This window comes from Astyanax mexicanus, chromosome 18 (assembly GCF_023375975.1).
Source record: "Astyanax mexicanus isolate ESR-SI-001 chromosome 18, AstMex3_surface, whole genome shotgun sequence".
Taxonomy (NCBI): Eukaryota; Metazoa; Chordata; class Actinopteri; order Characiformes; family Acestrorhamphidae; genus Astyanax; species Astyanax mexicanus.
The window spans coordinates 18505458-18529759 of NC_064425.1; the positions used below are offsets into that span (position 1 = coordinate 18505458).

Genomic DNA, 24302 nt, shown 5'->3' on the forward strand with positions numbered 1-24302 from the left:
GAGTATTACTTGTGACACGTCTTCTTTTTCATGCACTTTTAAGTTCTGCTTACAGTGCATGTGCCCATATGGCGCAGAGCAAAAATAGGAAATGCCACAGTTGAATAGGAAACGCAGCACAAGACGAGTTTTTTTTGGATGTTTCACTTGAACGAAAACAAACTCTGTGGTTACCGTAACCAGAGCCTAAGATAACCTCTGGAGTTCCTGCTGTGTGGCAGCTAAACTAAACCAATCTTAACTGTTTAAAGATTATATGTGACTGTAAACTTGCCAACAGCTGACCTACAACATGAAAACTGTGATGATGGGAAGCTAATCACAGTTTAATAACGCAAACAGAAAATATGCTGTCCGTAAACAGTAAATGTGTAAAAACATGCAGGTTTATTGTAAGTGCTGTTCACACACCCGCCCGCTAAGCTGGTGACCGACACTGCTCATAATTCTCAGAATAGAGAGGAAATAAGGCTAATAAAATATGCAAACTATGTGTGGATGTGCCCTGCTTACCACTTTTACTCTCAATTTACAAAAGGAAAAAAAAGATGTGTTGATAGCATGTGTGATCCTGTGAAGTAGCAGGAAGAAAAGAATTTTGTTTCTGCACACACTTGTACACATTACTTATTATGACACATACGTTTTTCTGTGACATATAACACAACATAGCAATATAGTTGCTAATTGGCACCTGATTCGTGTAAAAACAAAAAAAATCTCTTTTTATAGAATTTGTTTTCTAAGAAAAATTATGTCCACTAGGGGCGATTTAGAAATTTTATCGAAATCGATCAAAATTGTGTCATGGTCTTGAGCCTCGAAGTCAAAAAGAGGATTGACGATCCCTCCCTCTAAGCTACGCAAGCTCGCGCTACGCAAATGGTGCAGCACACTGTAGCCGACGCCGCGGACATTGTGACTGCAATGATGTGCAAAACATTTATTTTGTGCCTGAACACAGCAGCGTTTTTTTTCCTTAGTGCAAAACAAAAGTAGAAACAACAAGCAATATGGTTCTTTCAACATGAATATATAAAGTAAAAAACATTTACTGTATTTATTGTTCATTTAAATTGCTGAACAAAATTGAATCTATCACTAGCTGACAGTATAATGGCCTCATATGAGGACACCAGGGCCTTGTAGAGCAAAATTAAGTGTTGTGGTCTAGACAACCCAAAATGTGAAATGTTGTGTCCACATATAACATATAATAACATATTTCATGCTACAATAAAATTATGCAGCATCTACTCTTGCCAGTGGTTAAAATATGACCACTCATAACACTCAAAATGGGATCTGTTTACAATCCCACTCTTCAACAAAAAAGCCAAAACATAAATAAATGATGGGAGTAAAGCTGGATTGACGACAATGTAGTGCTAGTGAAGAAACCTCCCTTCAATGTGGAGATCTAAGCAAGTGCAGCAGATAAAACAAGTCGATTACTAAGCCAAACCAACTAACTAGGTTTTATTTAAGATTTAATTAGTTATTTACATATATATTTTTTCAAACTGTAATCTGACCTTCAGTTCTAAATATTTTCAAATTTACACATTGATAATAAGATATCACAGCCTACCTAGTCTTATCTGGCTGGAAATCACTGGTGGGCAGGACTTGACTATGACTAAGTTCACTAGCTACCACTTATTATTTGGTAACTGAAATACTGGAACGGACATGAATGATTTGGCACAACCAAATAGCAGTAAAAAACAAACTCCTGTTGCTAGGAGACAAAGAGACAGGAAAACAAACACTGCCGCACAGAAATGAGATGCTGCTGCTGATTTCATCACATTCGCACTAAAACAGAGGGGAGTGGAGAAAGGAGAGGGAGGAAAAAAAAAAAAAAAAAACTCACTTGGGTTGTGGCTTACTTGACCAGTAAATTCACTGGTCAGTTTTAATGCGATGAAACATGCATGACTATTTTTATACTATACTTGTAATACTTAAAAATAAAAATGACTTCCATTAGGAATGGCAAAGCAAACCATATACTCCTCACAGTGTTCAGTATACACATGATATATGTTTAACTATTTAACTATTATTACATTTATTTTTTGTCACAAATTTTCTCACTTACTAGATTTTTATTAAATTGATAAATAAAAAAAAAAAACTGATACAGTGAAACTGACAGATTCTTAAATTACATTCCTCTTACTATGGTATATGTATTCATGTGACTCCATGCCATTCAGTCCATGACATGAAAACAACATGGAGAACTCCAACTTAACACTTAAACATCAAGTAAAAAAAAGTCCAATAAATCATGATACTGACTTAAGGTCATATCGCCTACCACTAGTTTGATGTGCTTTGCCTTGTCTGAACTATGAGTAAGGAAATTTCCCCACTGTAATCTGTGAGTTTCCATTATGTGGTACCAATAAAATATGTTTTTAATCTAAGGATTATCTAACCTTAAAATATTGCTATTAAAGTATTGCAACATTTGGCTTGACGCTATTGTGCAGATAATCAAAACCCAGTATTATTTTTGATTTACAGTTTATAGGCAACGATTTAAACCCACTAGATATATAATTGTGTTTTGTTTTTTTCTACTGTGACCAAAAAAAGAAAAATATGCAACAATGTATTTTTTTTACAGTATCTTAAAACACTGCATCATAATCTCGCTATCAATACAAAAAAAATCTATTTCCTGGTTCTTGTTAATACACAGCCTTAACACAACTTAAAATGTTTGCCTAAATGATTTTGAACTATCGCTACATCTATTTTTTTTTTTTTACAGTTGTTTACCACTTCACCATCGGGAGGGAAGGGAGATGGGGATATAGGGACATACTGAGAGTAAAAGAAAAGAGGAAGAGAAAAAAAGACAAAGAAACATGGCCAGACAGAGGCCCAGAGAAGGAAAATGAGGGAGCCGAACAAGAGAGGGAGGGAGAAGTGAGGGTATATGAATCATTACAGGAGGGAGAAACGATCGATTTATGGCTGCACAGGTTGCAAAGTGGTGCCTTTCACATTTTATAGTCAGTATAGAAGACTGAAGATATAAGACGTCAACCACCCAGCTAAAACTAAGCAAGGGCTGGTCCTTTATCTACAGTAAAGTATCTGTCTGTCTGTCTGTCTGTCTAGTATCAGTATATTTGCTAAGCCAACTTCAAAAACCTTTAAATCTATATACATAGAGAAAGAATGTCATTATGAACATTTTTAATTACTGCATCATCAGAGTTCATAAGCAATATAATCAATTTGTTTAACACAGTGGACCAACACCAGCAGAAGACATGTCTCTCAAACAATCACTGAACATCAGTTAATGTTGCATTTCATCTGAAAATCAAGGGACCAGAGTCTGCTGACAACTTTTATGGAGATACTCATTTCATTTTCCAGCAGGACTTGACACATTGCCCACACTGCCAAAAGTACCAATTGGTCTTCTATAATATTCTAATTTTCTGTTATACTGAGTGTTGGGTTTTCTTTGGCTATAAGCCAGAATCAACAATAGAAGAAAGAAATACTTACTATAAATCATTTTGTGTGTAACACATCTGTATAATATAGGAGTTTTACATTATGAACTGAACTTCTATCTTTTCAATGATATTCTTATTTTTAAAAATGCACTAGTAGATACACATATTGATATTTGATGCCACATATTGATAACATATTGCAAAGGAAAACGATACAATATTTTGTATAACAAACATATTGTCCCACCCCTAGTTTACAATCATTTATTTATCCAGATATTGGGAAAAACTCAGAATTTATATGACGACTCGGGCAATAATCAGATTTAGGCAGATATTTTCTTAAAATAAGATGTTACATTAATATCAAGTAATACCCAAACACATCGAGCCACACGTACATGATCCAAATGTGTTTTGTTGCCATCTTAAGCCCTGCACACTTATTTATCCGAGACCAGGGTTCCGCAAACTGGGAATTGTGAGAATACTCTAGTTCAGAATAAACATGAATTTAGTAATCTGATTACTGGGATCAAATCCAACTCTCTATCAAACTTCTTCTATGATTCTATGATATCTGTGTATGCTTCTAACATGACAACTTGATCAATTAGCTTAGGGCTGGATGATGTAATCCAAATTGATAGAACACTATAATTCATGATTTCAGTTGATACAATATAATTATGACATGAACAATATAAAAGGGAATGACAAACGTTCAAGTACACCCATAATGGATGTCTGCGCCTACAATTATTTTGAAAAACTTATGCCTGAATCAGATAAATGCTGTAATCTGATTATGAACAGATTTGTAAGTGCATGCAACACACTGAAAGTTTTGTACTTTTTGAAGCATGCCTATTATAACAACGTGTCATATTTCATTACGCGACTAAGTGCATTAATCTCAACCATTAGTCAGCTTTACTTTTATCGATGTGCTGATCTTGAACAGGAAGAAAGTAGGAAATCTACAGCAAAACAACATTACTAAATGTACTTCTAGATCTCAGCAGCCCCAGAATGAGGCAGGCTCTGAGATGAACTGCACAACATGCACACGGCTGCTGCTGTGAACAGGTACAATGTCACCCTGTCTGAAAGAGAAAAAGAGACAGCAGGTGTAGAAGAAGCAGCAGTGTTTTAGAAAGCAGATGCATCAACACTGAACACTGAACACACTGCCTCTGCAGTGCAGACACATGAGTCGCAGCATGTGCTTGTGTGTACATAAACATGATACAAGTGAAAAACAGCATGTGTGGAGAGACTCAAGAGCGTGAGAACATGTGCAAGAGAGAGAGAGAATATAAAAACAAGAGAGAAGAGAGAGGGAGGAAAGAGAAAGAGAGAGATGATTTCGTTGAGTGTGCGGATCCTGATTATAAAAAGATTGGAGTCAGCAGCCTCACCCACCCCCCTCCAACCCCCAACACCCCCCCACCCCCCACCCAACCCTTTCAGCAGCAGTAGGCACTGTTTCTATGCTGCATTTCTCCACTCCCCTCTCTTCCCCCCCTCTCTCGCTTTCTCTCTTTCTCTCTGTCTACCGCTCTCTCTCGCTCTCTAACCTCCCTCCTCCTGTACCCCTCATTTCTCCCCTACTTTTCCACAAGCTGCCTCAGACAGAGTGCCGATACAGTGAGCAGAGAGAGCGGCCGCAGCACTGAGGGCCAGAGCCATCGGGAGCTCAGGGGCTCCTTCACTTACTCACTCACCCCCAGCACTGCCATGCCAGGAGGGAAGCCCGGCCATGGGTGAGTGAGAGAAGAGAGCTCCACCTATTAAACTGACGGCTACTGGTTAGGAAGGGGGAGGGTGGTTGGTGGCAGGGTGGTGCGTGGCAGGGTGGATGGGTAGGGGGACTGAGGTTGATGGAGGGGGTAATTTGGGGAGAGCAGTGGAAAGAGAAAGAAAGAGAGAGTGAAAGGAGCCAGGTAAGGAACGATGAAAAAGCAAGAGGAGAATAGAAAAGAAGCCAGAAAATAAAAAAAATAAAAAAGAAAAAAAGGTAGCTACTGAAATTGCCCTCTGCTGCTCTAGATAAAAAGAAGAGCATGGGAAGAAGAAGAAGAAGAAGAAGCGGCGGCTGCAGTGTGGCTTAAAAAGCAGGAGTGGAAAAGAAAATAAATAAAAGAAAAAAAGAAAAAGGAACGAAATGATGCCTCATGAACTGATGAAAAGGTTAAGGTAAGTTGCTTTCAACATAATACCATAACAGTGGCACATGTTTAGTTAGGATTAAGACTCCATACTAAATAAGCAAGCCGCCCGCTTTTAAGCCTGCAAGCATATTCATCCCATATAGAGCATACAGTGCTATATTTATGCTACCATTCCCTCGTGGTTAAGAAATGCATGGATTTGTGCACACACAGTTATGTTATATTATGTGATCTTGCCAGGCATCAAACACGCAGAGAACGATTCAGAGGAAATTTCTAGAATCTCAGTAGAATCAGTGGCTGATGGATATGGACTGTCCTCAGATGCCCCACAGAGCCTGCAGCTAATGAGGGACAGGAGAAAAGAACAGGACAGGATGCTAGCGCTCGTATCCAGGCTAACGGCTTACTGCAGCAACAGCAGCAGCAGCAGCATTAGCAGCAGTAGCAGGGCAGAGTAGCTACTGGCAGGGACTCAAACTCCAGCCACACCGCAAGCAAGGGGGAGCAAGTAAGCAAGCACTGAGCGGGCTCTGTTCACTCAAACCCTAGCCGTGCCAAACAGTACAGCCACAGTGCCTTATCCAACTGCAGCAGATCCAGAACCAAACGCAAAGAATGTCCTTGCGACAAATTTGACAAATCACATACATCCCATATACATCTCTCTTTCTTTAGCTTAGCATGTAACTAAGCTTTCTCAGCTCTCCTAGCTACTCTAGCGTAAATATTTGAAGAATGGCTCATCAATGATTAAAGCTATATTCCGATCACATAACCTCACATCACTGGGTCAGCCAGCTGCATACTTAAGTAGTAAAATTACATAACTTTACTACGTGGTCTGAAGACTGATGTAATGCGAGACAAACTGGCAAATATCACCAGTCACTGAACATGTTCAGAAGAGCTTTGGTGCTTTCGGGGAGTTAGCATTCAGAAGACTGCCAGAGGGAACCGATTAGAGGACGGCAGATGGGGAGTGCATGGTTAATATGCTCCCTTCTGTGCTGCAGTGCTTAGCTATCTAATGTTATACACACTGATTCAGCCAGTAAAGATTTTCTAATGAGGGAATTGCCCAGAAAGTGAGAGTGACCGAGACAGAGTGTGTTGGAGCCAGGAACAAGCTACACAGAAGCTGAATGAAGTAGCTAATATCAAAGCTTGATGTCAACATTGCAAAATAAACATGTCATGTAGAGAGGCTGCGAAGAAAAATAAATCTGGCATGTTGAATGTATTTGTTTATAGATCAATGTATTTCCTAATTTCAGTCGATACTATAATTTCGATATCAATATAAACAATGTAATAACCACAGAAAAACTATGGAAAATGCCCAAAACAGAGGTCTGTACCTGCAAGCATCTGTAATATGTCCTGTAATGAACACCAATCAGTAATGGATGCAGTAAATAATATATGTACAGTATCACCTTTATTGAAACCTTTTCCTTCACACCATACATTTATATTGAATTATTACCCAGCCCTTCCTCCATCCTTTTTTTCCCCCGATTGACCTATAATTCAACTTTCTTTTTTCTTCTGCATCCTAGGATTGCTAACACAATGTCATCGTCGATGGTGGCAAGCCTTCTCCTCCTGCTTATTTGTGCAGGGTCCACGCTAGCCATCTGTCCACCGATGTGTTCTTGTGGCAGGGGCCACCGAATAGTGGACTGCTCTGCCCGAGGTCTCAGCCTACTGCCGGACAGCCTGCAGCACAACATCCATTTCCTCAATTTGTCACACAACCGACTGCAGAATCTGGATGGGCTCCTAAGCCACTTTGGCCACCTAAGAACTCTGGATATTTCCCATAACCGCCTTCGCCACCTTCCGGCCGGTCTGCCTAGGGCGCTGTGGGATGTCGATGTTTCAAGCAATCACATTCTGCAACTGGAGAAGAACGACACTGCTTACCACTGGAACCTACAGTCTCTAGACCTTTCTAACAACCAGCTGGAGCGAGTGGTCTTCATTAACAACACATTACCAAGTCTGCAAGCTTTGAACCTCAGCCACAACAAGTTCTGGACCGTGCCCACAAATATGCCCCACAACCTGGAGATGGCGGACCTCTCCCACAACTTCCTGCTGCAGATCTTGCCCGGCTCTCTGGATCGCCTGCCTCGGCTGTCGCGATTTTACCTGCATGCTAACCGCTTTGCTTCGCTGAGCGAGGGCGTGTTCAATCGATTGGAATCGCTGCAGCTCCTTACCCTGGGGGATAACCCCTGGGCCTGTGAGGACGAGGAAAACATAACCCACCTGCTGCACTGGGTGCATCAGACCCCCGCCAAAGTTCTGGGCTGCCCGTGCTACATCAGACCCACTTGTGGGGAGGCTCACCTGGCCACCAGCAGAACCTGGCATTCAGCCTCTTATACTGAGCCTCCACTGGGTGCTGACACTCGCGGCTCCGGGCACAGAACACCCCTACATGCGGTCACCTCGGGGTATCTGTCCAAATCAGCAATGCTCAACCTGCCACACAACCGTAGCGTTGGGAATGGCACCGGAGCAGGTGAGCAAGCATTGACCAAGGGTGGGGTGCATCTGACTTCCACACCCTACATCTTCTCCACCCAATCAAGCACAACAATCCGCACACAAAGCGCCAAGAAGGCAACAGCTGGCAAAGCTCGCAGCACAAGCATCCAAATTCATACAGGCAACCTACATACTGTCGCTTTGAACCTTATGGTTGCTGCCCTTATCCTCAGTACCTTCTGAATCAATGCTTTACTTCGTGACCAGGAATAGACAATTGTTCTAGACTTTCTCGCTGATACAAAAGATTGTCAAAAAAAAGAAGGGTTTTAACGTTTTGGTTTTAACCTCATATCCTGACTGTTTAGTGCCTCGATGGGTATTCTCCACACACCATGTATTCTCTTTCTGCTTCAAACCAACCGACCAGTCTCTCTACTGAATGTGGCTATTGTGCGTATTCATATTGAAACCCAAACTACATGTATGCTACAGACAATACAGTATTCCTGATGTGGCCACTTGGCTGTTCTCTCTAGTAATATGCTTATTCATTGGTTTAAATGACATGAAACTGGAACTTCTGGATTGTAGTCTCCTTTGATTTTATAGAGAATAGAGAATGAAACATTCAAAGTCAGATGACTGCAGATCAAGTGTCAGAGATTCTCATTTACAAACAGTCATTGCCAGTCTTTAAACTTTAGCAGAATAAAGGAAAGACCTGCCAGTTGTTTTTAAATGTTTCTAAATATTAGCCGTGGATTTGTGCTAGGATCTAGATAGCAAGGCCGTATAAGCTCAAGCTGGTCACTCGAGAGGAAAGAGAGGAGTAAAACAGTGACCCTGGCTGTAGAAGATTGTGGCATGTATACGGAGCTGTGGGCAGTGCTTACCCCAGCAATAATAGGATGTGATAAATAAGACCCAGGGGTCTGCTAACGGACCAATTCCTGGGTGGTTGCTCACTCAATACAAGAGTCAACAAGGCTGCCCAGCCACTTCCTTCTGGTGCTCTGACCAAATGAAGGCTGACATCAGTGAAAGCCTTCCGCCTACTCCCAATCAGCTGAAAGCATCATAAAGCTCATGCAAGCATTTAGAACTAGGGAATAGTTCTGTAGGAGCTTAGAGAGAATGAGAGAATAAGAGCACCACATAAACTATGATAAACTATGTTTATCTGTACAGTATGTTTGACGGGCATTTTGATAAAGGCTAAAAAGTCAGGCTAAAAAATATATATATTTTCCATTGGCTAAAAAAAATACCTGAGCCAATTTCCATTCAGCATGGGACTAGCTAATAATAGACAGAATAAGAGGAACAGGGCAACAGTACAGGAAAACTGCTTTTACACTGCTCTGTTTCTTTGAGCAAATAGATCATTCTCTTGTGAAAACAGTGACAAAAAACTAAAAACAGTCCTGTGTAAAACTGCTCCGTCCAATGCTAATGGTCATCCACCAATCCTCAGATTTAGGGACAGAAAAAGAAGGAGTAACAATTCTTGCAAATCCAGTCTAAGCAGTTTATAGTAGTGCTCAACACAGAATAATTGTTTAAAGAGGGCGAAAAAAGGCTAAGTGTGTCAAGTAACTGTGCAATTTGTGATACAGGTGAATGACAGTAAAAAAAAAATCCTACAGTGTACACATATGCAGAGGATATTATTATCTACTCAGTCATTTTATGGTATCTTCCTTCTCTGGCATGTGAAATTAGCCTTACAATGCTTGCAGAACTCGCTTTCCATACCGATGGTAAGCATGAACCTCATTGCTGCTATGAACCACTCCTGCCAACAAATGATTCAATCATTGCAACAATACAACTGGTTTACAACCTACAATTAAAACAACTGTTTTGAATACAGCATGCAGTGACTGTCATTTATAACTATTCCATATTCAATGGGACTCTGCCTTTGCAAAAAGATCAGACACTTTCAGGATATTAATAACATCACGCTGGATTCTAACTTCAGCTTGTTTCAAGCTGTGTGAACAAATTCAGTCAAGGTACTACATTAATGGTAACTTTAAGGTATATAAACTACTTTATGGTTTTAAAAACATAGTAGGGACTGTGCCCAGTTGCATAAAACACCTTTATTGAATTTTTTCTTATAAATTTGCCCTTAACATTCCCTTAGATGAGTATGTTGCAGAAAAAATGCCTTAAGTGTTATTTAAGGGCTTTCTTAAGGGAAAGCCTTAAATATTCTCTTAATTATAGAATTTTCCTTAAGTGTTGCATAATTTTCCTTAAGTGTTGACCCTTAAAGGTCTATTCCTTTAGAATTATTTAAAGGACACAAAACCTCACCTTTCTTCCAAAAAAATAAGATAAAAAAAAATAACTATTTTAGATGAACAAGTTATACAGCCTAAAATTATTAATTTATCAAGGAGGGCCACAGATATGTTCAATAAATAAACTAAACATAAGTAGGAGAAACTTTACTGTTTAAACATGCACAATCATATCTGAGTGAGTTTCTTTTTTGAGATATGTTTACTAACTTTTTTAAATATATAATATGTTAAATGATTTTCATTTTCACATGTGCATTAGTGAGAATACTACCTTAAAATAGAAAATAAAATGTTATCTAAATTTTAAAAGACTGTGGAAAAGTGCTAACTGTCATTTAATTGTTTAAAACAATTATAATAAAATATTCCCACATCAAAGCATTTATTATTTAAGGAGATTCTCTTTTTTATGAGACATTCTGTAAAAATATCTGGACTCTACTGATTCTATAAGGAAACAGACATTACAATGAGTGATGTCAGTGTTAACATGTCAACACATACAATTAAATCAGTAACGTTTATTGAGATGACTTAATGCAAATTAATCACATGATCAAGTTGACAGAGCCTAGTGATGTATTTTTTTTTTCTTCATCAAAATGAATACTTCATCGCTACTGCTGAGTTCAGAAGGTAGCTATAGTTCAGGAGGTAGCTACATTTTATATAAATTCTGATTTAAGCTGAAAAGTGAAGTAAATCTCATAACTATATATTGGTCTCTCAGACGCACCTGATGTTAAACTTGTACTCAGCACATTAACACAAAGTTAAAATGTAAAACAATCAAATCCACCCGGAGGCGTTATAATAAAGTAAAAAAAAGGCTTGTGTGTTTGCAATCACACTACATTATTATTCTAAAAATACAAGAAAATTCCAGTCAATTCATTCTTTAAGCAACTGAAAATACTAACATATAATTCCATTCTGCCAGTTTCACATTTATTATTTTTATAACATTTACATATCCACTTTTAAATGCTATTGAAGTCTTAACGCAAAAAATCCCATGGTACTGACTGTTTAAAATCTGTGTAAAGTTCCTCAAAGCTCTCTGTCCTTTACTTTTATTCATGTATTCCCTAAGGGACATATACTGAACATTCTAAGAGCATCACTACAGGACAGTGTGTGTAAAACTGTGATAGATTGACCTTTTCATATAATGAAGGTCTGCGTGGTTAGTGCTGGAGAACAACTAGCTCCTTTTAAAAGAGCATTTTCTGCTTCAACAGCCCTGTCCCAACCATTTTAACAACAGAATCACTTTAATGAAATGTTTCACGAACCATATAACTAGTTCTGACTCGGTTTCTAGAAAAAAAAAAATACAAGTTCTTAAACTATTTATGTTACATCAAACTGAATCAGATATAAAAAATGGTCAGATTCAATCTGAAATTGGAACCAACATTCAGAAATGCGTATGGGCTCTTATGTGTTAAAAGAAAAAGTACAAAATACTGCTGCAATTATTTAGATTTTGTCCAATAATCAAATCCTTTTGAATGGAGAGTGCCAAAATTTAAATGATGTTTGAGGTATTGACTCAAGTTAGTACTCAAGATATCAGACAAACTTTAAATGAGTTCTTACCTGCGAGCAATGTAATAGAAGACAGGATTGCCGTTCTTAGATGTTCCTGCCTGGTAAAATATGTTTAGTGTCTTCAGGGCTTTGAATTCTTCTTTTTCATGGACTTGGTGCCTAAGAGGAGTAATAAAAGCTTTTAGGACTAAGCCTTTTCTGAAATTGAGTGCACTTAAATAAAATATACCCCATTTCCAACCTTTAAAAACCATGCCTAGCTGCTTCTAAATAATTGTAATTTTATAGTGGTCTCTGTGGCATACTGAAGGTGAAAACTCTTAGTACTGCTAGCTGAAGGAGAACCTTACATTCATATTAAAAATATGTATATATAAAATGTAACTCCACTACAAACATCCATTTACAAAGAAATGTAAGTGCACTTTTTAATGCATTTTAAAAAGCGCATCCAATGATAGATTTACACAATGTAAATTGTAATAATTACAACACAGTCTGTGCTTATCTCAAGCTAATTTCCTTCTGTGCCCCAGAGGAACACAAACATCACAGAACAGTTTCTAACTGTACAGGACTTATAGACTGGCTAGAAATGCAAAGCAACAAAACAATGAATCTACCTGGTCATGAACTCCTCAAACTTGGAACTGGTGAGGTTGAGGCTGGACCAGTGGGTGTCCGCTACAGGTTTGTGCTCAGGGGGGCCGAGGTAGGCCAGGAGGGTGGCCATCTTATCAAAGGGTCTCCTACCCACAGCCTTATGGTCTCTGCCAAAAACAAAACAGTCATGATATTCATCAGGATCAGGTCAGTGCGATTAGGTGAAACTGAACAAACATAAAGGCTTAACAGATCCATCTTTGCATCATTTCGGAAAACAGTTACTATAAGAGAACCACATTACAGAAAATGCATTCCAGGCCTGCAACACAATGCAAAAAAGTTTAGATGCCAAAGCATTTACCACTAATAATGTAATGTTGACACTGCCTCTCACTATTCTTAAAATAAGTTTGGGCACCATCAAAACAAAGCGACGATGATGATGATGATGTGTTTCATGTTATTCTTTCTCATTCTTACTGCAAACACTTTCATACACTCTCTATTGAAGACAGTTAAAAGCCCAGCCATTATGATTTGTGCGCAGCATGTGGATTTACATTGTCTTGTTGAAAAATGCATAGACATGCCTGACAAATGTACAGCATCATCTTGCAGACAGCATATATTGCTCTAATATATCAATGTGTCTTTCTGCATTGATGCAGAATCACTGAAACTTACTGAAAAAAAACACCATACTATGACAGACCCAGGCTTTTGGGCTGGTTGCTGATAACCGTTTCAATAGTCCTTTTTAGTTTTTACCTATATGGCTTCAGTGTCTTCAAAAAAAAAAAAAAAGATCTGGAGTACTGATTAGTTCATACACATTTTATTCCTGATGGTCCATCACAGATCATAGGCTCCAGGCCTAAAGAAGTCAAAACCACACTTCTGGATATTTGTAACATAAGGCTTAAGACTTTAAAGCTTTTAAGTGTTATTTGTGAATGTAACTCTGCACTGTACTGCTTAACAAATGTTTTAAAATCACAATTACAATCAACTCTAGATCTCCATCACCTGTTTGGACATTGATCAATAACTTTAAATAAATTTCATTACTAGCCCTAAATTGTCAGCTTTGTTTGAAAATGTGCTGCAGGCCTGATATGCAGAAATTAATGAATATTGATAAATGATTAATGAATTAATTTTATCAGACAGACAAATCTATAGTCTGTAATGACAGAAGTCTAGTGTGTAGTCACACGCAAAAAAACTAAACTTAAGACAGGCTTTACGGGTGAAAGGACACAATCATTTAAGGGAAGTTAAAGACAGGCGGTGCAAAAATAGAGAAAAGCTTTAGACCAAAAGCTGTAAACTTCCTCTAAGCGGTCTTACGCTGCATTTGCACTGCTTTGACGCGTCAACGCAAATGAACGCACTGCCTCCTTACAACTGGTCGCATGTATGCATCACAAAAGCTTTGCCTGCGTCGTCCAACTAAATTTAAGTTTTAATAAATGGGAAATGGTTTAATATAAGCTTTATTTCCTCTAAACTTCTACATATAAATATATATATATATTAATAAATATAATTGTTCAATTTAGCTTTATAACACTGTCTCGTGTGCAGCAAATAGGCTTTCAAAAGCAAACTTTTACAATTAAACTATATATTAATATTTTCAAAACCTAGCAGAGAGCCCAAAAATCTCAGCAACCTTTCACCATGCTATATTAGGCTGATCAGAGTCCCTGTAAATCAGCAGGAATTTATCATAAAAGACAGAGAATCCTGAAACTTCTCTTCCATGCATCTCTTGACAGCAGAAATAAAATATTTTGATACAGTGCGCTGAGCACATGATCAGGCAAACACCTGCTCTCTGATTGGATAGAGGCATCGCGTGGATGGATCCATTTGCATAAAGTTTACCTTAGCTCAACTTTTTATCGCATCACATGACGATTTCCCCATTGAAAATAATTGGGATAAATCACTGTCTGTTGACGTGCCGGGCAGTGTAAAAGCGTAGTTACTCTCTTCTTATAAAATATGAAACTAATAGCATTTTATCTCCAATCCTTAATTATCCAGCATGTTACCACACCTGTTGCTGGACAGGTACTGTCCAATTCTCTCCTGATTGTTCCATAGAAGACGGTGAAGGGCCAAGACATTTCCATCACTGATAAAGGACAGGCTGTGGTTGACCGAGTCACTAGGTGGGGAGTCAGATGCGATGTCCAGGAAAAATCTAGCAGAGGACAGTAAGCAAATTCAATTACAAATGCTAAATTTTCAATACAGTACAGCTGAAGCAAAACACACACACACATACACACACACACGTACCTCCTTGCTGCGTCAAAGTTGCTTTTCACAAAATCATTAAAGGGCCTCATATGCTCTTCTTTAGTAAAGAGGACATGATTAGCAATGCTCTGCAGAATCTAAAGAACAGAACAAACAAAAGTGAAACCAAGCTTCTCCTTCTCGCTAGTATTCAGAGTATCCTTTAATACAGGAGGACAGTGACTAATGCATCCGATTTCTGCTGCTTTAATGCCGTACCTTAGACATGAGCTTGAGGCCTCGTTCAATCCGAGGAGGAGGCTTTTTGTCTAGGATGCCTGCTTCATAAGGCGACACTATGGCTGGGTTGATGAAGCGCAGAAACATGGCGCTGCCAACAGCACCTATGCTGTTCTGGGGGAAACGCTGACTGACGACCTGCACACAGAAACAGTAGATAGAGGAACAGAAGAAAAGGGAAAATAGGGGAAAAAAGTTAAGCATGGAAAATGCAACTTGACAGAGACAGAAAGAAAGACAGGTGTGTCAAATGAAACCAACAAAATAACAAAATACTGTTCTCTTTAAGTTCTGTGAAATCTAGCCTTCCTTGTACAAGTGGCTTTAATATATGGAAAAGGAATCATGAAGAAAGATGCAAGAGAATGAGTGAAATCCTTCATAAACAGATCAGATGGACAATGTTCCCACACATGGGAAGAAAAATGAGAGAGAGACTGTAAATGAAAGTATGGTTTTACTCAAAACCTAAATGAAACACCGCTCAGTGAATCTGCAGTAATGAGCAAAACACAGTAAAGCACTCTGTTCAGCCCCATCACCTTGCATAATGGGAAACATGCAAGTGAATATGCTCATCTTAGCCATCTTACTACCTCACAACACAGCCACTGTAAGCACAAATACACACACAGACACACACGTTTCAATATTGAAACACAATGAGTTTAGCTGTGGTAAAAAAAGCAAAACAGATATGATTAAAGAAAAAAAAATGTAAGAAAATCACTCTTGTTGATGACGCTATGACATAAGTGTATGTAGCCCACCACAAACACCCAAACCTACATCCACATTCTTTTCAAGATATGGGAAAATACTTTCCCATATTACTCACACAAGGCACAGTATTCATGTTACCTTACACATGCTGACCAATCACTGTGCTGTCTTTTGTTCCTCCACTAAACGTGTTTAATCAAAACAATCTCAGTAAGACGTGTGGATAATTTTTTTTAAATACATAAAAATAACCATCAATGACTAAATATAAAAATGTATTTCAAAAAGAACAAATACAAATTAAGTACACCATCTATCTTTAAAGAAATCATGCAACCAAATTTCTTTTAGTGGCAAGATGTGCATACCCAACAGTGTAAACACAACACACTGTACAATCTTTCACCAAAAACATTTACCACCACTCCAGCAACGGTCAGCATGTTCAACACTCCTGCACAGCACATGCATCCTGTATGAGGAGTAATGAAAGTCCTGAAATAATCCCCACTTCTTCAACACACAAGCGCATGCTTCATCAACATTGCACACCAGGTGTAAGGTCACTAAGCAGCTTTTTTGAAATTCATATTATAATCTATATATAATTTATCTCCTAAAATATTACCATGATATACAGTATTACTGGGGCTGGGTAGTAGTGTAAACTGTGCAAATTTCATAGAATTGTATGTTTTAAGTGACTTCCAACCTGTGTTATTTATTTAAAAAAAAAAATCTAATTTAAGGTTGGTCAAAGATTCACACTTTTAAATAGGCAAGTAGTACTGTTTAACATTTATTAAATGACTATTAATACTGTTACATTTTACGAATCTGATAGATATACTGTTTAACATTCATTAAATGACAATTACTATTGTTTAACTGCTAAAATCGGTCAGATTGTGGTTTAACGTTCATTAAATGACTATTACTTTTATTTAACTTTTACAAATTGGTCAGACCTGCTGCTTAAAATGTATTAAATTACTATTACTACTGTTTAGCTTGTACAAATTGTTCAGACATACTGTTTAACATTTATTAAATGACTACTACTTTTGTTTAACTTACACAAATCTGCCAGTAGTACTGTTTAACATTTATTAAATGACTATTACTACTGTTTAACTGCAAAAATCAGTCAGATATGATGTTTAACATGAATTAAATGACTATTACAATTGTTTAAATGTTACAAATTTGACAGATGTACTGTTAAAATATGCTAAACATGCAACTATTACTATTCTACCCAAACCTTAGCAATAAGTATCAACTGATTCTTACCTTGAACTCACAATTTGTATATGATTGTACACAGTGGACTCAACATCGTTAAATGTTGAAAGTGCTAATTAATTTTTTAATAATTATAACAATAAGTGTTAAGTTTTACATATTTAGCAGTCACTTACAGTGCTAGGTGAATCTAGTAAAAAAGCAGTGTAAAAACTCACTGATAAAAGTAGTGGCATGGATAAAGACTGAACACACTTAATACATCATTTCCTCAGAGCTGTCTAATCTTAAAAGAAAAAGGCTTGTGTAGTTGCAGGTTTCCATTTCAGTGAGATCATGAATAAAAACCTGCAATCACTAACCATTTGTGGATGAAACTGGCACTCATGTCCTACAACAAATGGCGGAACGTCTACAAGCTTACACCTAAAGCCCAGTCACACTGTTTATTTAGTGAACATTTGATTTCAGTCCTTAGTTCTTCTCCTGATGTGCAAGGACATCCATGGCAGAGGAGGCCTCTCCTCAGCAATGGAGAAAACACAGAAGGGTAATCTCATCTGTATGACATGATAGACAGATGGAAAAGCTTGACCAGTCCCAAGAGTACACCACACAACTAGCCTTCTCACATTTCAATCCAGACCAGAAAGAGAGTCATCAAACTGGTGATCCACAGAGCCACATTGTTTCAACCATGACTTTTGAGTTAGTAAGAGGTTAGTAAGGCCATGGTGTAAATAGGATTGTGCACAGAGTTGCTTATGAACATGTTTGGAGGCAAAAAAGACTACAGAAAAGCTTTAAAAAAAAAAATAAATAAATAAAAAAAAAATAAAGAGTGTTTTTTATAACGAACAAATCAAACCAAAAATGGCTAAAAAAATTAAAATAAATTAAAAGTTCTGGGAGACTTACGGATTTTTTGTTTTCCTTTTTTTCTTTAACAGTGGCTTTATTCAGTAGGGAGTGGCAAGTAGCCTACAGGGCAGAGATGGGCACAGAAAGGTCACAGCAGCGGCTACACAACAAACAGTGAGCATAGCGCACACAGCCATTATGCTTATATACACACACACACACACACACACACACACACACACATACACATACAACACACACATTCAGACCTACATACACACAGTATCCACCTGAGCACTGACCTCTTCATTTGCTTCAAATTGGCTCTAAAATTGCTTTATTTACCAGCAATACAAGGTTATAAATTACATACTGTTGCACAATTCTATTACAGCAAATCTAATTATAAAAATAACAATTTGTTATATTCGTCATGAGTCACATGGTCTTTATATACTAAAATAATAAGACAGTATGAGTTGTGGAATTGCAGTTTAGCTGAAGGTGGTGAGTGTGAATGACAGAATGCAAAGCACGTGGGTCACAGGCCTGTACAGCGGCGAGCAGCTCAATGAGTGACTCACTCGAGTGGCTGTGTGTTTTAAAGATGAGAAGATGGTGGGCTGCTCAAAGAAAAACACACATGCAGAGTAAACGGAAAAAGGAAACAAGCAGTAGGTGCGAGGCTTGGGTCACTTCTTCCTTCTCACAAAGAGCTACTTTCAAGGTGCACACACTGTAAGCTTTGTGTGAAATTACAGCTGCAGCCAGGTCACTTCCCCTTCCCCTGCAGTCTCAACCAAACCAAAATCTCCACCCTCGCTCCACAGATATCAGCCTAGAAATCTGTTCATTCACAAATACCTAAAACAGACCAACACACACAGACAGACAGAGCCCCAAACATCACAAAATAGTAGTAAGTTTATAACAGTTTATGTAATTTAGTAAACTAAAGAACTTCGAGATACTGGAGCTATGTGGAAAATATAGTTCCCAAAAATGAAAGCTTAGTGCTTGTGAACTGCATGCCTAAACAACACATTTTACTCAAGCCCATGTCAAATGAATCTCCTTATAATAGTCTAAGAAAACTAGCACTGGTCACTCCTTATTTTAAGTCTACATAACCTCCTTATATTTCAGTATTCAAAAGAGATATTTCTCAAATCTCTATTAAACAAGTAAGACATAAGTTTTAATTCAATGTACGATATGTTATTCCCGAAGCCATTAATGGCATTACAGTGTTAAAATCAGCCACAATTCCCTTCTTCTCCAGTTAACATATAACGGTAGACAAGTGCTCCAAATGCATGCGCTCCACAGTGCCTCTAGTGGTATGGCGGTATGTTAAAAAAAATGAGCCAGTTCTAATTTCGATATACTGTATGAAGTTTTTTACAGGTTTCTGACAGAAGCAAATATCTATCTACCGAGATGCCCTCCTTTTAAATGTAAAGATGTACAATCTTGAATATCATATTTTGAAAATCACATTAAATCCAGAATTCGATTCATTAAAACAAATTTGATTAACCTCCCAGCCCTGATGTAAACTATTTGAAAAAGAAGATACAAGGTTTGTGTGACAGCGACAATACGTACTGTGAAGTTCACTGAGACAGGACACTAAATAAAAATAATAAATAAATAAAATAAAATTCAACAGGAAACCCAACCACACACACGCACACAACCACACACAAACACGCACACAAAATCCTCTTCTCTACAACCTTATCTTGGCCAACAAGTAATTTTGATGAGGTGCCATGCACTGGCATCTGCTCTTCATCAACTCCTTTTTAATTAAAATATATAGCAAGTGTTGTGTTTTTAACTGTAACAGTAATGAAAAAAGCCTACGTGTACTGGACTTTAATGCTGTTAAGCACAAATAGTTTGTCCACTATTAGAAGTAAAATAATCTCCCAATCGACTCAAACTCATATCACAGTACTGCACTGTGTAGTGTCACACACTGTAAAACCATATTTTACTAATCCACACAGATTTCTAATAACATATTTGCTTACCTAATTCATCATGTTTTACAGAAAATCTCTATTTGGTGTGAGAACTACTTTTTGAACACAACTAAATCACTTTTTCCGGGGTAAAAGAATATACATCAACCATTTCATTAAAACCAGCTCCTTTGTTACTAAATTCATAGTCTATCTTCTCAGCCTTATATAACAGCACTCTGTAGTGCTAAAAATTACAGACTGTAGTGCGGTCTATTTTTCTGCATACTTTATTATTTGGGTGGGGTGTCATTCTCAGCAGAGCAGTGACACGGTGGTGGTGGTGTGGTACTGTGTGTTGTGCTGGTGCGAGTGGGTCAGATGCAGCAGTGCTGCTGGAGTTTTTAAACACTGTGTACACTCACTGTCTACTCTATTAGATTCTTACTTAGCTGCCCCATGTTGTAAATGTAGAGTCAGAGACAGAATCCCATCTGTTCCTGCACAGTTTGTGTTTATCACCATCTAAACTTTCATTAGTGAACACTCTTTGGTCTATTTGCATCTGCTGCCATAATTCTTCTGTAATTGAAGAACTGAGCCGGCCTTTTCTGTATTTGCTTCTCTAATGGCTAATATTTGTAGTCCTTGTAGTACTGTTAGAACTACAATGCTGTAAAGCAGTTTACAGTTCTCAAAAGGGATGCAGTTCTCGTGAGCATCGGTCGCGCCCGGCCTACAGAAGTTACACCACCTGGTTTCACCTCAGTAGAGCCTGCTGGGCCAGGCATGAGAGGGATGCTACTCTGCCCATTACACCTCAATAGAGTGGTGCAGTGATTTTAAAGCTGTAGTTTTATTTTTTTTTTAATGAAAAATATGAATAATAAAGAAAGTCCTACCTGGTGTCCCTTTAAGACAATCTCTGCTTTTTAAAGATCAATTATTAACTAAATATTTCTCTAAACTCCTCTCCTTACCTCAATCAAAACACACAAACATACATACACAGTAATGCTGCAGAAATGACTAAAAGGATGGTTTTACTCAAATACACAGAACCGGAGGAAGCCAGCAATTAATCAGAATGACTTGTAGAGTAACGCGCCAGCTTTTACCAACATTAACGTCCACCAGATGGAGCAGTGCAGCAACCGATAAGCAAAAAAGCCTGTTTTCTCACAATCTGATTCAACACTGACAAATGTGTTTCCAGCATGAGGGAATAAAAAAAAATAATTAAAGCAGATAAAAACAAAGCTGTATATTTATTAAAAAGGTGGCAGGAAGGCCAAAGGAGTGTGAGTGTACGAGTTAGTTGTGACTGTTCAACACACTCTCTCTGTTGTGAGAGCAAGCAGTAGCATGGTGATGGGGCACGGTAAATGTGAAGTAGTAGTTTGGAATGGTTGTCCAGGCGGTGTGAATAAGAGAACAGTGTGTACCTGGTACAGACAGTGGCAGACACTCCGCAGCTGTGGGGGAAACTCGCTGGAGGAATTGATGATGGCCAGGAAGAAGCGGTCTGTGATTTGCAGCAAATTTCTCTGGTTCTCTTCCAGGTTCTCAGTTTGTTCCAGCCTACAGTGGAGAGTTTTATATGTTGTTAACACAATCAGACTTAAAGATTTCAAATTTAATTATTATTATTTATGTAATATTTATATCTCCAGAAACATCTACTACTCTGGGAAGGCCTTGCACAAGTTATTAAAACAATGCTGTGAGGATTTGACTGTATTCAGCTACAGGAACATTAGCAAGGATGGGTAATGATGCCGTACATCACTAATGTCACCCCTACTCACTGGTTCCAATGGTGCTCAATCACTCCACAGAAGTTATATGTGATGGGGGGGGGTCTAATCAGTAGCTATATATTGGAACGTTCTATTTAATACTGTATATGGAAAAAAAATTGGGACACATGCTCATCCATTGTTTTTTTCTGAAATCAATAATATATAAAAAACAGTTGCATTTGCATCCTGCATTTGTTGGTGTTCCTACTTTCCAGAAAATGCTCATCTAATAGATATTGCTGAATTTCTGTGAGGACCTGATTGCATTCAGTAACAAGAGTTAAAGTACTGGATGGATCACCATCACACCATGATGTCAGTTGGTTCAAGTTAATCTGCTGAAGAGAGTAGGGGTGGGCAATATGGCGATATGAATAATATCATGATATTTCATGTTTTTTTTTTAGATTTACGATACTTTTAGCGATATGACAAAACACTGAATTTAAAAAGTTGTTTCAAGAACACACTACTGCAAAAAAAATGAAAGTTAAACTTTATTATATGGCACACCCCTAAATGAGATACAAGAATTTTATCATATTTGTTACAGAAGTCAATGATCCAGAATATCATATCTCCATATATTTAGGACTAAAGTAAAATGAATGATACTGGACAGAAACAATCTTTCTGTAGTAAATTCTGTAGAACATTGTGAATTTTTCTTTTGTTAAAAAACAGCAAAAAAGTAGTACCCTGATGTGACAATTAGGGGTGGGTGACCTAAAGTAGTTGAAGGCATTCATTAGAAGCAATTTTCATAAAAAATTGATAAAGGATCTGTAAATTGAACCGTATAAACCTACCTGGTGGGGTCCACCTCAAAACTAATGTGCTGCCATTCAGGAGTGGTGATTACTCCTCTCAGCAGAGGCTCCAGAAGCTTCTGCAGATAAGCAGCTCCATATACCTACATGAAGAAAGTGTGGTAAAAACTCTTACAAAAACTCAGCTTATGCATAATCTTGAAGTCAGACACGTCTCAGAAAAACTGTAGCAAACACAGTAAAAATAAGCACCAATATTGACATGTTTTACCTTAAAACAGAAGGTCATGATCTTGCTCGCCAGACTGTTTCCCCTGAAAAGAGTTTGCATGGAGTCAGCCAGCTCCACCTCTTTAGAGAACATGTTCCAGAGCAGTTGGTAGAGCAGATGCCTGGAGTCAAACAGTGTCACCAACACCCTGGCCAGCTCGTCCTGAAGACCAGAGAAACAACCTCTCAATATCCAGTAAGAACTTGCCTCTCAAGCTCTGCAGCTTACCAAGTGCACATTGGTTACTTACCCACTGTGAGCAGGGCACCACATTGGCTAGAGCCATAGCGATGGGCAGCTCCCCCTGGTCCCCCATCATGGTGACGAGCTCCACCAGTCTTTCGAAGCGGTCAGCCAGAACAGTCTCGGCCAGGGTGTCGAACTCCGTTCCTTGCTGCAAGATCTTCGTGAGCACCTCCATGAAGGTGGCCCTCGTCTGCAGGTCTTTATGATAGCCCAGCCCTTTAGACAGACACAATAATGACTTTCTCTCTCGTGAAGAAATACTGAATCCGTTTAGTAAACTAAATGAATTACATTGAAATCTAAACCCATGCAGTGGTGATGCACTGCAGCAATGAATCAATCATCACTAGGTAGCCAGCATACTTGGTGGAAAGCAGAACAAAGTGGCTTAAAAACATCAGTTAATAGCCACCTATGCTGACATGGGAGTGATATCACAATGGGAGTGATATGAGTAGAGTGTGCCATCTACCCACCCAGAAAGAGCACAGACAAATGTTCTCTCTCAGTCTCCGGCTGCTGATGGCAAACAGCATGATCCAGGATTCAAACTGGCCATCCTCAGATCATAGTGGTGATCATAGTATTTTATCTCAATTGTCTAAACTCCTAACATACAATGTAAGCAATGCCGCGAGCACAGAAGCTAGCATGTGTCTCCGATATAGGTTTGGGGGGAGGCCATTCAGCCCACCCATAGACTTTCTGCCATTAATACGGCTCTGGGAAAAAAAAATAAGAGACCACTTAAAAATGAAGATTTTATTTAATTTTACCAAATTGAAAACCTCTGGAATATAGTCAAGAGGAAGATGGCTGATCACAAGCCGTTAAACCAAGCTGAACTGCTTGAATTTTTGCACCAGGAATGGTATTAAGTTATCCAAAAGCAGTGTGTAAGACTGGTGGAGGAAACATGCCAAGATGCATGAAAATTGTGATTAAAAACCAGGGTTATTCCACCAAATGTTGATTTCTGAACTCTTAAACTTTATGAATATGTACTTGTTTTCTTTGCATTATTTGAGGTCTGAAAGCTCTGCATCTTTTTTATTATTTTAGCAATTTCTCATTTTCTGCAAATAAATGCTTTTAAATTGTTTTATTTGGGATTTGGGGAAAAATGTTGTTCGTAGTTTATAGAACAAAACAACAATGTTCACTTAACTCAAGCATATACCTATAAATAGCAAAATCAGAGAAACTGATTCAGAAACTAAAGTGG

The 24302-nt window shown here is 38.3% G+C and overlaps 2 protein-coding genes across 9 annotated transcripts in view; one reads left to right on the forward strand and one right to left on the reverse strand.

The window, feature by feature from the left end:
- The window catches only part of nf1a (neurofibromin 1a), an 88828-nt gene that overhangs the window by 39676 nt on the left and 24850 nt on the right, over positions 1–24302 (reverse strand). For 6 of the 8 annotated variants that reach the window (XR_002649582.2, XM_022666922.2, XM_022667095.2 and 3 more), the window contains exons 26-35: positions 23082–23293; positions 22832–22993; positions 22600–22703; positions 21434–21569; positions 18076–18138; positions 15169–15327; positions 14950–15047; positions 14705–14851; positions 12657–12803; positions 12082–12192 (exon numbers count right to left, since the gene is read on the reverse strand). Coding sequence is in view for 7 of the 8 variants with exons in the window: in XM_022666922.2 (XP_022522643.1) it covers positions 12082–12192; positions 12657–12803; positions 14705–14851; positions 14950–15047; positions 15169–15327; positions 18076–18138; positions 21434–21569; positions 22600–22703; positions 22832–22993; positions 23082–23293 (1339 nt within the window). In the remaining variant the exon portion in view is untranslated. The remainder of the gene's footprint in view (positions 1–12081; positions 12193–12656; positions 12804–14704; positions 14852–14949; positions 15048–15168; positions 15328–18075; positions 18139–21433; positions 21570–22599; positions 22704–22831; positions 22994–23081; positions 23294–24302) is intronic. The other 2 variants (XM_022666986.2, XM_022667215.2) reach the window with 1 other exon arrangement.
- On the forward strand, positions 5414–9421 carry omgb (oligodendrocyte myelin glycoprotein b). Its single transcript, XM_007236861.4, has 2 exons — positions 5414–5687; positions 7225–9421. The coding sequence occupies exons 1-2, from the start codon at positions 5656–5658 to the stop codon at positions 8402–8404; spliced, it is 1212 nt and encodes a 403-aa protein (XP_007236923.3). The 5' UTR covers positions 5414–5655; the 3' UTR covers positions 8405–9421.